Below are 14,280 nucleotides of genomic sequence, written 5' to 3'. Positions count from 1 at the left end.
ATCATTGATGTATGTTGGTGTAAGCATTTTTTTAAAAAAGTTTTTAAATTTTGTAGCCTCGTAATTTTTTTTATTTTTTATAATGTTTTCTTTTTAACCTGTAATTAATAGTTTGATTATTATAGATTAATAGATATTACAGTCAATCTACAGTGCTACTTGAACAAATTTTTTGTAGATGAAAATGGCCAGCATAAGGGTCTGTGACATCTAATAAATTCTAAAAAATGTGAAGGAAAAGTTAATGCAGCAAAATTACTTAAAATATATCAACTAAGCTTGAATGAAATGTTTGGTACTTGCTGATTTGTGTACCTTTTGGCGTTTAATCAACCCTTATACTTAACTTTTTAAACTGTAAGTTTTTGTTAAGGAGATTTTTGTACCTTTTGGATAGATTTTCATTTTTGTCTATTTTGCTAAGTTACATATCTGCTTTACTGTTTTTTTTAAATTTGGAATAAGCAATTCTATCATTATAACCTGATAAGGTGTTAAGTAGGAACCGTAACTACCACTGGAGAGATCTTTTTAAAGAATGATTATAGTTGCGGTCCCTAAACCATCCTCAATAACAATTTTTTTGAGAAAGCCTTTTTATATAAAATAGGAAGGTATTTGTACGTAAAAAGCAAATTTAAACTGCGATTTCAGACCTTCCTTTTAAGAGGAGTAAGAAAAATAAACGGGCGATTACAGTACTTCTCCCTAAAAGGCAAAGAGGCAAAGATTTTGAATCGAACGACAATTCATTAATGTAAATAGGTTCACCCATTGATAATTTTAACGATTTCAGTACTTCCTCTTAGTAGGTGTAAGAGCATGATGGCACTTCACAGCCATGTAGAGGAGCTTTAATCACTTCTTCGTGCTAAATTTTATCAAAATCGGACAAAGCGTTATAGAAATATTGGTAATAATAGTTTTAGAAACGGCCTTACTTGGGTGGGGCAAACTCCCCTCCATATGAGGCGTAGCGACGAGACTTTTAAAGTGCAAATCTGTACAAAATTTCGATTCGAATGACACTTCATTCATGAAAATCAGTTCACTTGTCGATCATTTGAAACGATTGCTATACTTCCCCTTAACTAGTGTAAGAGCAGATCGCCGCTTTAATGTTACGTAGGGGAGCCCTAACTCTATCATCCTACCAAATTTTATCAAAATCGGGCTAAGATTTACAGAGTAATTAAAACTGTCCGGTAGGACAGTTGTATAAGGGTTGATCGTCAAAAACTGCACGAAAAAGTGTAACGTTGAAAAACACCCAACTTTGACAATTTTTTTCTCTTTTTCTATAAAAGATAAAATTCCCAAATTTTCTTTAAATTATAGGACAAACCCTCCTTTATAACTGAAATTTTTTTGCAACAACATTTTCTTGAATAAAGTGTCATTCGAGTCAAAATTTTGTACAGATTTGTACTTTAAAAGTCTCGACGCCATGACTCATAAGGAGGGGAGTTTGCCCTACCCAAATAAGGCCCTTTCTAAAACTATTATTACCAATATTTCTATAAAGCTTAGTCCGATTTTGATAAAATTTAGCACGAAGAAGTGATTAAAGCTCCTCTACGTGGCTGTGAAGTGCCATCATGCTCTTACGCCTACCAACAGGAAGTACTGCAATCGTTAAAATTATCAATGAGTGAACCGATTTACATCAATGAATTGTCGTTCGATTCAAAATCTTTGCCTTTTAGGGAGAAGTACAGTAATCGCAGTTTATTTTTCTTGCTCCTCTTAAAAGGAAGTACTGAAATCGCAGTTTAATTTTGCTATTTACGTACAAATACCTTCCTATTTTATTCAAAACGCTTTCTCAAAAAAATTGTTATTGAGGATGGTTTGGGGACCGCAATTATAATCATTCTTTAAAAAGATCTCTCCAGTAGTTACGGTTCCGACTTAACGCCTTATCAGGTTATAATGATAGAATTGCTTATACCAAATTTTAAAAAAATCTGTAAAGCAGATATGTAACTTTGCAAAATAGACAAAAAGAAAAATCTATCCAAAAGGTACAAAAATCTCCTTAACAAAAACTTACAGTTTAAAAAGTTAAGTATAAGGGTTGATTAAACGCCAAAAGGTACACAAATCAGCAAGTACCCATCATTTCATTTATACTTCATTGATATCATTTAAGTAATTTTACTGCATTAACTTTTCCTTCACATTTTTAGAATTTATTAGATGTCACAGACCCTTATGCTGGCCAGTTCATTCATAATATTTTTTTGTTATAATTATGATAAAATGAGTTCTGAATTATTCTGAGTAGTCACATATACATGCATGTTAAAGTAGAAAAAGACAAAGTCAGAGTCAGCCACTGTATAAATTTGAATCACGAAGGATTTAAAACAATATTTCAGTCTTGAATTCGTCTTACCGAAATATTCGTGAGCACAAATAACACACAGTTAATAACAAGTAGATTATTCAACAATAATTATTCATTTCTCAATTGTAATTTAATTTAGTCCCCCTAATTTTACTTATAGTAAAATACTGGAATAATTAGCTGTCCTAAAAATATGCATATCTTATTTATTTTATATTACATATATACAACATTGTGGGAAGAACACCTAGATTGAGAATGTAATTGAAGAAAACTGTATTATTTGCGATAAAGCCAGATAATTATTACCTATTATTATAAACGTTTGACTACTTCATAAAATAACAATTACTTTAATCGAAGAATGAACTTAAACCGACGATTTTTATTTAAAAATAAAAATAAGTAAAATGAAATCATTAATGTATGTTGGTGTAAACTTTTTTTTAAAAATTAGTAATAATAATTTTGAAGGGGGCCTTACATAAAGGGGGCTAACTCCTCTCTATTTCGGTGTACAGCGTGGAGACCCCCAAAAGGCACATCTACATAAAATTCCGAATCGAATGTCACCTCATTCATGAAAATCGGTTCTCGCGTTTAGGCGCTACGTAGTTTACAAAAAAGGTAACAACAACAACAACAACAAGAAGAAGAAGAACAATTTCTGAAAATGCCGTTTTTGCTCATTTTCGGCAACTTTTTTCTCAAAATCTATTAGGTCTGGGGGGTTGCAAAAAAATTACAGTTATAAAGGCGGGTTTGCCCTATATTTTAAAGAAAATTTGGGAATTTTATCTTTTATAGAAAAAAAGAAAAAAATTGTCAAAGTTGGGTGTTTTTTAACGTTACGCTTTTTCGTGCACTTTTTGACGATCAATCCTTATACAACTGTCCTACCGGACAGTTTTAATGTGACATATGTATCACAATGTACGGACAAAATCTAGGAATAAATTATTTCAAAAGTGCAGCACTTCACATTTGATATGTACTAACATAATATAACATATAACATAATATATCGAATTTTTGTTTTCTTTCTATTAAACTACAAAAAAAAGTTACGAACTACCGAAGCATTTCCTGCTTAAATACCTTGGCGAAGATTTTTCAGCTCTTTGCACTTTAGCCGTTTGAATCAATTTGTGCGTACAATTTTTAGAGAGAAGTTCAAAGGTTTTAGACGGGGTTATTCTACTCCGGATAACTTATTCATGCTAACTGACTTAATAAGCCTTAAATTTTCTGAGAAAGGCGTAAAAATTTATCCATTTTTTTTTTTAAATTTTTTCATTGACCTTAAAAGTCAGCCTTTAACACAGACGGTCATTCTTCTCTGTTTCTTAAATTATTCAATCTATGTGTTTCAAGAAAGTTTATGAGTGTTCTAAAAATGTTATACTCTTTTGCAATCAGTTTGCTCTTTTGACATAATATCGGACAATTTAAAAGTAGGTTCGAATTGTCTTCTGAGTCCGATTTTGTTTACATTTTTTTTATTGATGACCACCGCTTTTGGAAGGAGGCGTTCTTATCTGAGGTTTGGTAGAGGTTTTGCTTTATGTGAATAATGTTTTGTTGATTGCCAATAATCCACTAAACTTTTAGAAAAAGATTAACATTCTAGAAATAAACTGCAAACAGTGGAATCTTGCTGACAACTTGAAAAAAAAACAGATTTTTCGAAAGGGTTGCCTTTTCGGAGAGATGAAAGTATAATGGTGAAAGATTAGAAGTGGTAAACAAATATAAACATCTCGGTGTAGGGTTAACTCTTCTACTTTCTTTCCTTCCTCACATAAAGAACCGAATTTCTTAATCCAAGCTGGTTATAAACTGAGTTTGCCCTTCTGTCCTCCTGGGTCAAACTGTGCCTTTAAACTTCAGGTATAAGAAGTTCGACTGTATTTCCCGTGTAATTTTACTAAGAGGCTCAAGAATGGGGTTTTCAGTCACATAATGTGTTTCAGATTTCAAAGATTTTTTATCAGGAAGGTCTTACTGGTTTTAGCCCTGTCTTACCCTAGCTCATTGTTTGGACGAGCTTTCGAGTTAGAAAAGTCGTTTTTTTTTCTCTCAGATCTAAAATACATCAAGATCGTCTGCAACGGGCTGAGTCGCGCGGTCGCGTCTGGTAGAATACTACTACATAATTTTAAATAATTAACAGACAAAATATTTATAAAAATGTATTGAATAAAATTATTTAAATGATACCAATTGTTACAAAATTTAAAATCTTTTCCAAAGAGAATGTTTATGTACTTTAAAAAAACAAAAACTAACAGTATTAAGAGAAATCAGTCCCGAAGGAAAAAAAAGAAAGTGTAAACGAAACTAAACTAAATACATAAGCTTTTTTGCGAACGTTTCTATCTAGCTGAAATTAGAGCTGAAGAGAGATGAAATTTTCGATAGTTTTAGTACCTTTTGTTTGCTCTTTAATCAACCCTTATAAAGAAAATATGAAAGTAATGCTTATTTTTTAACTACCGATCAGAAGTCGTGGACGTAGGCATATAGCGAACATACTTTGCTATGAATTTCTCTTATTAACCACTTCATAAAATCCAAGGCCTACACTGGAAATCGACAAAAAACAACTTCATACACTTAACATTTAAACCGAAAGTACGTTCAAAGGAGATGTTACTCATGTATCGGGATGTTAGAATAATGCTTACGGTTGCACTTCCCTTTCATTATGTGGAAGTTAAATTATACAAATTTAACTTCCGATACATTTGGACTGACTTGGCATTTTGAGAGATACTTACAGTTGCCTTTGGAAAGGTTTTATTCTGCAAAACCTCTTGACTATACTAACATACTAAAACACTGCTACTTAAGTTTGTACTTACAATGCCCACCACCCATATGTCCATAATGATTGCATACACCTATCAGATCATATTTCATTCGCGGGCCTTCGGTGTTTATCACATAGTTCGATATATTTAAATCGTTTAAAGGGAAATCAACAAGAGAATCTATTTTATCTCTGCGACATCTCGTATAAGAAAATCTCTTCAGATGGATGATAAGTATCTTTGGTAGTTTCCATAAATCAAATTTTTTTGTAGCTCGCTGATGTTTTCTACATGCTGGACAGTACCTGTAAGGGAAGCAAGAAACCAGATATAAGAAAGTTCCTCCAACAGTTACGATTCAAAGATAAAATTTTCTAAAAGCTAAACATAAAAGTGAACATTTATAAATAGATACCCTTATTAAGGGCAGTAGTGAAAACTCTGGCTAAGATTTTGAAGGTTTGACATTGGCACATAGCGCCCTCGATCTTCTCCCACCCTTATCTTTTAGGGCAGGGTATCAAACTGGCGGCCCGCATGCGGCCCCCGAGGTATTTTTTTGGCCCACGTTGTTCTGTAATAAAATGAAAATAGAAAATATTGTTATGAAGAAAAGCTTCGGGGAGATAAAGACAATAACGTAGACACAATTTCCTTGTTAACCCTTATGCTACTAAGAAGAGTGTACAACGAGTATATATGCCCAGTGCCTTACCTGGACGCCTGCGGGCGTGTATTAACATGCTGATTCAGTTCCGGCGACGTTTGGAAGCGATATGTCTGCCACTCTAAGTGGAATTCCGGAATGATTCGGTTTTAAGAGACAACAAGAAGTGGGAATTCCCAAAATATATTCTTACGTCCTGTCTTTGGACCCAGATAGCAATACTTATACGAGGAAATCGCTGGCAAGTTTCGGGTAAAAAGAATAATTTTCGTTTTATAAACATAATTATAGTATTTTGATTATCATATCCATATTCTCGAATCCTCACTTCAGAATAAAAATGTAACAAAATTTGTGAATGTGTTGTGGCCCGCGTGAATCTTGCCTGTAGCACCAATTGGCCCGAGTTGAGTTTGACACACCTGTTCTAGGGTAATTAAATTTAAATCGAACTTCCAGAATCCCAACAGAAACAAACCATGTAGGTATAAATGAGTTTAAATATTGCACATATTGCTAGGCTTCGTATATTTTAGAGGATGTAGGAATATTTATAAGAGAACTACACCCCAAAGTTTAAAAGTGACAGCTAGAATCGTTTGGGAAAGAATATAAATGCAAATAGCCTCTAGGTAATTAATAAAACTGAGATAAGACGAATGAGTTGGGTAAGAAAAGGATGGCACTAATAGATATCCTCGCTCACTCTTGTTGGCTAGACCAATAACCAATCAAGGAAGTGTGAACCTAGGTCGGATTACTTGGGGCTCCTCCATGCCTCATGGTAGAAATATTGGTTGGACGCTAACCAGGTAGAGAGACATGTGCCATTCTAGTCCGAGAAAACGACATAGCTCTAGGGGCGCTAATAACCACAGTCGTCGATGCGCCAAAAATAAATAAATAAATATTAATAATAATAATAATAATAATTCATAAACAACAATAACTAATAGCAATCATTATTATTATTAATAATAAAAAATAAATAATAACTGATAACAGTTGCGTTTTGCTTGTCGTACTGATAACATCGTGTCTCTGTTGAAGTGCTGTAACTTAGTGTGCGTTGAAGTTAAAAGTGCTAAAATTTGGATACAGTGAGATTGAGGTGTCTTCTGTGAATGGTGAAAATTTCAAGAAAATCCATCGAACAGATTTCGAGTTTTAAGAAAATCTTGTTTTTCATTTCTTATATAAATTCTATTAATTTCTACAAATTTTAGGTAGTGGGGATTTGTAGCAGAAGAAGACCCGCCCACACTACTGTGATTATTTATTATATGTTTATTTATGTGCGAAAGGGCAGTGTAAGGTAAATAATCCTATTCTTGGCTTATTCAGGTGGGGTACTTATTCAAGGTCACTGGATTAGTGATTTCTACTCACTACACTACTAACATTGGTCGCTATCTTATTTGTCAACCTAAAACTGCGATATTTAATAGTTCTATTCTATTCTAAGCCGGCAGAAAATTGCTTAAGATAAAAAGTTAACTGCCTCTTTTACTCATTTATTACTCAAATTATATAATGCCTGTGGAGTTGAAGGATCTAACAGCGCTCTTAGAGAAGATGAAAAATGATATAAAATCAGAAATTGAGCTGACAATACGAAAAGAAATAAACAGTATAAACATTCAAGCTATTCTTGAAGAACAAAATAGAAAATACAATGAATTAAAGAAAGAAAATATGGAACTTAAACAAATTGTAGTTAGACAGAATATGGCGTTCGAACTAATGCAAAGAAGGAACAATTTAATAGTTTTCGGAATCCCTGAAACCAATGGAGAAAACCCAGAGTCATTACAACACAGTATTTTGGACTTATTTAATAAAGCATTAGAAATTGAGATGAACAAAAATGATTTGAACTTTGTAAAGAGAATAGGACCAGCAGAAAATAAGAAACGGCCAATTGTAGTCTCCTGCATATCCAATATTAAGAAAAGATCACTCCTTCTAAATGCAAAGTAACTGAAGGGAACGGGAGTGTTTATTTCGTCAGACTACGATAAAGATACACAAGCACAAAGGAAAGAATTAAGGTCAATTCAAGCTGAAATAAGAGCGACGGGCCAGCAATGCAAACTAAAAGGAAACGGACTTATTATTAATGGGAAATTTTGCCACTACGAGCAATTAAGAAAAGGTGATTCCTCGGAGAAACCTGGCGAGAAACATATAAAATTAGATGATGCGGTGGAATCGGATGAAACTAAGAAGGGGAAGCGGCTTAAGAAATGTACTCCGTTAGCTTCAAATCAGCTCATACAATATTTTCGTCCCCGAAGCAGCTCAACATCATCGGCCCAATCTGGTAAAGAATGAATTCTGCTCAAAAGGTAATTACAACAATGCTGTTTTAAAGGTCTTTGCTTACAACATTGCCGGTCTCAAAAACAAATTGTATATTTTAGATTTTCATATATTTTTACAGAAGTCTGAAATATTTATTCTTTTAGAAACTTTTATACATGAAGAAATTTACTTTGTTAAATTTAAAAAATATTTTCCTGATTTTGAATTGAATTGGATTCCCGCGGTTAAAGAATCGAGGTTTGGTAGAGCTAGTGGGGGCATCTTTTTGGGCATAAAAGAAAATATGATTATTCGCAATTTGGTTTGTTTTAAAAATATTTCTAGTTATCAGGTAATTCAGATTAATCATGAATCTAATTTATTCTATATATTACCCGTTTACTTAAATTGTAACAGATGGTCTGAAGACTTTCAAAATTTATATAATTTAATTGAGCATAACTGTGAATTGAGATTTCTCTTAATAGGCGACTTTAATAGTCGAATTAGTAATGAACAAGTTATTCCTGGATACTTGACCTCCTCTTCGTGTCTTATATCAAATGTCAGAAATTCCAAAGATGATGTTATTAACCGTAACGGTGTGCAGCTATTGTCTTTTTTTGATGACTTTAATCTTGTAGTATTGAATGGTCGCGTGAAAAGAGATCTGGTTGGTGAATTTACTTTTATTGGAACGAGAGGCTCGTCTGTTATAGATTTATGTGCGGCTTCCGTTGAAGTGTTGCCAGAGATTGAGTCGTTTGAAATATTGGATGAAAGCTTCTCTGACCACTGCCCGATAAGTGTGACCCTTAGTACTAAAGACGTAACTAAGGAACAAATATTACCGCTTCTCCCTAAACTTAAATGGCATTCCAGCCATAATAATAGGTTCAAAGAAAGTATTGAGAAAGTCCTAGAAGTGGCTGACTTTTCTTTAGATGATGCCCACAACTGCTTGAAAATGGTGACTGATATTATATTGAACTACGCTTATAAAAATAATCTATTAAATGCTAAAAGTGATAAAAACAGAACTTTTAAACAAAAGTGGTTTGATAGGGAGTGTCTGGTGGCCCGATCCCGAGTCTTTAATCTACTTAAATTATATAGAAAAAGTAACACATCCACTGTTAAATTTCTCTATCTCAGGGCTAATAAAACTTATAAGCAATTGTGTATAAAAAAGAAAAAAGAGGATATTTCTGCTACTATTGGTAAATTTAAAACTGTCAGAGATTCTAAAGATTTCTGGGAGCTTTTGCGGTTATTTAAGTGTAAAGAATTTAAACTCGATAAAAATATTGAAATGAGGGATTGGGTTGAACACTTTAATTCGCTTCTGAACACTATCTTAAACTGTAGCAGAATACATTATGCTGCTCCTTATGTTACTGACAAAATGTTGGATGTACCCTTCACTAGAGTAGAACTGGTACAAGTACTTAGTGCGGCTAAAAACAATAAAGCCCAAGATAAACACAGAATTCCATATGAATTTTAAAAAAAGGGATATTCTATTAGATACACTGCTTATTATTTTTAATAAATTTTATGAAGATGGTAAAGTACCGGATAGCTTTAGGGAAAGCTTCTGTTATCTTGTTATTCACAAGAAGGGCAGTTTAAACGATGTCACTAATTATAGAGGAATTTCGTTCTGTAATACAATAGCTAAGTTGTTCTCTGGGTTTCTTTTGAATAGGCTGACCAATTGGGTTGATGCACGAGGAGTAATAGGTGAGTTTCAGGCGGGGTTTAGAAAATCATATTCAACACTGGACATCATTATGAGTTTGATGGCAATAGTGAAACTTAGATTAGCTGTAAAACGACGCAAAGTTTTCGCTTTTTTCATTGATCTCTCTGCGGCTTTCGATAGAGTGGACAGACATGCTCTATTCTACAAACTGTCTTGCTTTGGTGTTTCCAGTAGAATGATTAACGTAATAACTGATTTGTATACAGATACGTACGCCTCGGTGTGGAATCATGAGGGTTTATCAAAACGGTTTGAAACAAAAATGGGTGTAAAGCAGGGATGTCTGCTTAGCCCCCTGTTATTCTCTCTGTTCTTGTGTGAGATTGATGATTGTCTCGAGGGAGGAGTTCAAGTAGGCGATACAATTATCAAGTTACTGGCGTATGCTGATGACCTGGTGCTTCTTGGCACAGACAAGGTGTCCCTACAAAGAATGATTGAGACAGTTGCGGAGTATTTCGCCAGGTGGAACCTTCAGTTAAATCTGAGTAAATCTAAAATAATGGTCTTTAGGAATGGAGGTAGACCAGCTAGACACGAAGTTTGGTGGTATAACAAGGAGAAAATTAAGTAGTAAATAGCTACAAGTACTTAGGAATAGCTTTATCTTCAAATTTGTCTCTTGATGGGCATTTTAAAGAGAGAAATTCAAAAGCAAAATTTGCTCTTAATTCATTCAACAGTATTATTTTGAATAAAAACATACCATTTAGCGCTAAGATTCAGGTATACAATGCTGTATCGAGGGCAATGATTTGTTATGGAGCCCAGATATGGGGTATAACACCATACGATAAGATTGAGGTTCTGTTAAAATATTTTATTAAAAAAGTTTTCAAATTGCCTGTTAATGCCCCCGATTACATTGTATATTTGGAAACCAATCTGATGCCCACCGATTTGTACACTATTAGGCTACACATTAACTATGTTCGTAGATGTATTGACTTGCCGAGTAAAAGATATCCTCATATCGTAATTAACGAAATTATAAGAAAAAAGATTTATTTGTATAAGGATTGGGAAAAATTCTGCACAAATTATGACGTTCTCTTAGAACAATTACTAAATAAAAACTATAGTGTTAATGCAATTACAGAAAAAGTAAAAGAAAAATTAATTACTCAGTATAGGTTGAACGCACAAAAAAGCTGTTATCACAAATTGTATAAAAGTGTATTATGTTGTGGCCGAATTCCTGTGTATAGTAATTTAGATTCAGTGGCTATCAGTTGGGTTATTAAGTGTAGAGGGGAACTATTGTACTTAAATAATTATAAATTTAATAACGATATTAAATTATGCTCCTTGTGTAATTTACAGAGATGTGAGGATGTTTTTCATTTTGTATGTGTGTGCCCTATTTTAAAAGGTCTGAGATATGTACATTTTAAGAAATATGAATTGGATTGCGATGAATTTACAGACCTGCTAACCAATGAAAACAGATGGCCTAGTTTGCTGTCTTACTGTATGCAAGCTTGGTGTTATAGATTCACTTTAATCCAAGAATGTAATTATTAATCCAAACCGTCTAATGTCTTATTGGCGCCCAAGATAATAGTTTAATTTTCTGTTTTATTTTATTATACGAGGGTCATTCAATAAGTAACGAGACAAATTACTACTGCTCAAAAACAGCTAAATTGATCCGTATGAAACTTTCAGGACATAAAGTTGGCAACCTTGCGATGACATCTGATCAGCTGTTCAATTATATTTTGTAAACATAACCTCAAATTTACTCAGTTAACGATGGCGAGTCCGCTCGAGAATTGCACCGTGGAAGAACAACGTGCCGTGATCAGATTTTTAGTCGCGGAAGGTGAGAAAGGTAGTAAAATCCACAAAAGAATGTTAAAAGTGTACGGAGACAATTGTTTGAATCGTTCGAACGTTTACAAATGGGTAGAACAGTTTCAAAGTGGCCGTACAAAAGCTTCTGACGAGCAACGCAGTGGACGACCGATCGAAGTTGGGACTTCCTCTCTCGAATCTCGGATTGACGCGTTAATTCGGGACAATAGGCGCATCACCGTTGAACTGATAAGTGAAAAAGTAAACGCGAGTGTTGGAACTGTCCATAACATTATTCACAACAAGCTGCAGTACAAGAAAACCTGTGCGAGATGGGTGCCCAGACAACTCACGGACGCTCACAAAGAAACCCGGCTTCAAATCAGTCAACAGTTGAAAAATCGATATTCGACTGAAGGAGAAGGTTTTTTCAAAAGAATTGTAACGTGTGATGAAACATGGATCCACCACTATGAGCCAGAGTCAAAACGACAGAGCCTTGAGTGGAACCATACGACTTCTCCCATTCGGAAAAAATTCACGACCCAGCCATCTGCCGGTAAAGTCATGCTTACAGTATTCTGGGATTTTCAGGGGCCAATTTATTGTGATTTTCTTGAAGGCCAAAGAACAATCAACAGCCAGTACTACAGTGACATGCTGGAAAATAAGATAAGACCTGCAATTTGAACGAAACGCCGTGGGCTCTTGACTGAAGGCGTGATTTTGCTTCATGACAACGCCCGTCCACATACGGCACTGCTGACGAAAGAAAAACTTCAGAAACTGGGATGGGAGATCCTTCCACATCCCCCCTACAGCCCCGACCTCGCCCCATCAGACTTCCATCTGTTTGGACCCCTTAAAGAAAGTCTACGAGGGATACATTTTCGATCCAATGAAGAGGTAAAAAATCAGGTGCAAAAATGGCTTCGAGATCAACCCAAAGAATTTTATGCCAAGGGCATTTACAAATTAGCAGAAAGATGGGACAAGTGTATAAGTGTTGCTGGGGACTATGTTGAAAAGTAACCAAAGTTTTGTACTGATTCAATAAACCGTTTTTGAGCAATAATAATTTGTCTCGTTACTTATTGAATGACCCTCGTATTTTATTTTGTGCTAGTTTATTTTTATATTTTTGCAAACCTGAACGAAAACAATATTTTCTTGTAACTGCTGTGCAAAGTTTCATGATTGTATTTACTATACTAACCATGCATCGTCTGCGCTAAGTTTTTCACATGTGGTAAATAATGATATGCAGTCCTCTATATTAATTCTGGCGTTTTTATCTCTAATCACATTACTCTGAGATAACATCAAATCTGGGCCGTATTCGGCCGGCTTCTCGCGATACAACTCACGTCTTTCTTCTGCAGTCATCTGTACAATTAGTATCATTCTTCCGAAATATCGGTTGTGATAGTTTTCTTCCATGATGTCTAAAAATTAATAAATATTTTTAAAAATCTTGTTAAAAACACTCAAAAAGTGCAGTAATTACGAATAACTGACAAACTTTCTCTTAACAATAAATTCTGCTGAATGTTCTATCACCTTACACAACTAGACGCTACAGTAAGTATGCCAATAGTGAGGTATAACTGAATATGCACGGTAACATACAACCCTTACACAATATCCTACCGGACAGTTTTAGAATGCTGCCCGCCACATGGCCGCGCCATTATCAAAACGGAAAGTGTGGTTTTCATTTTTAAGTTAAACTCATTTACCGTAGAACAGTGGTCGATAAAAGTATTCCGCAAAATGCGTGTCCACGAAAGAATTTTGGTAGTACCCAGCTTAATTTGAATATATTTACAATTATCAAAAGCTCCGGGTGCCAGTAACCTCAGATATTGATGCGCCTTAAATTAAAATAACAATAATAATACTTCAAGGAAACCGTCTGCCAAGGTTTGGTTTATTTGGAATAAAATGTTTCAAGGTTAAAAAAAATTGACTAAAATGAATAAAAAAAAAAGATGTTAGAGATTCAGAGTTAGCTGAATTCATTATGTATTAATTTTTAACATTCCAAGCGACGATCACATATTAGAGAAGGAGAGACTAATTCAGTAAACTAAGGAAGAAATCAAATGAGAGGAATCTCCTTAAAAAACTGATCGGAGGTAAGGGACAAGAAAATGAAATATGGAAACAAAGTGGACCGTATCTTCTAACTCTGTAATTGCAAAGTGGTCACTTTTGCAAACAAGGATTTTTCCCTTTACGCTTTAATCGCATTTCACTTATATTCAATAAGGCGATCTGCAAAGTCCAGGAAGCCAAAAAAGGGGGGAAAAATTATATTAAATAGCCTAAATATGCTGTCAGCCGTAAGGTACCGTTTTTTAAGCCCAGTAACTCATTAAAACTGTTAATGCGAACAAAGAACTAACTATAACCAATTTAAAAGGCGACCAAAAAAAAATTTTCCAATGTACTTCAAAAAAGACAGACCACAATAGTTATTAACATCGGCCACACTTTTTTTTTAAATAGAGGAAAGAAAAGGATTCCGTAAACTGGAAAGAATTCTGCCCAAAAAATTAATTCTAAAAACATGGAGAAGCTG

The 14,280-nt window shown here is 34.3% G+C and overlaps 1 protein-coding gene across 4 annotated transcripts in view; it reads right to left on the bottom strand.

Annotated features, from left to right (window-relative positions):
* LOC141459117 (ubiquitin carboxyl-terminal hydrolase 4-like) overlaps nt 1-14,280 on the bottom strand; it is an 87,792-nt gene that overhangs the window by 8,183 nt on the left and 65,329 nt on the right. For 2 of the 4 annotated variants that reach the window (XM_074137735.1, XM_074137736.1), the window contains exons 14-15: nt 12,913-13,141; nt 5,215-5,468 (exon numbers count right to left, since the gene is read on the bottom strand). The exons of 1 other annotated variant lie outside the window; for it this stretch is intronic. In XM_074137735.1, coding sequence (XP_073993836.1) covers nt 5,215-5,468; nt 12,913-13,141 — 483 coding nt within the window. The remainder of the gene's footprint in view (nt 1-5,214; nt 5,469-12,912; nt 13,142-14,280) is intronic. One more of the 4 variants, XR_012461384.1, reaches the window with a different exon arrangement.

Source organism: Rhodnius prolixus, unplaced genomic scaffold, assembly GCF_049639745.1.
Source record: "Rhodnius prolixus isolate KJV_2025 unplaced genomic scaffold, Rpr scaffold_11, whole genome shotgun sequence".
In the NCBI taxonomy this organism is placed as follows: Eukaryota; Metazoa; Arthropoda; class Insecta; order Hemiptera; family Reduviidae; genus Rhodnius; species Rhodnius prolixus.
The sequence above is the reverse complement of the archived record's forward strand: the minus strand, read 5'-3'. Positions and strand labels throughout refer to the sequence as shown.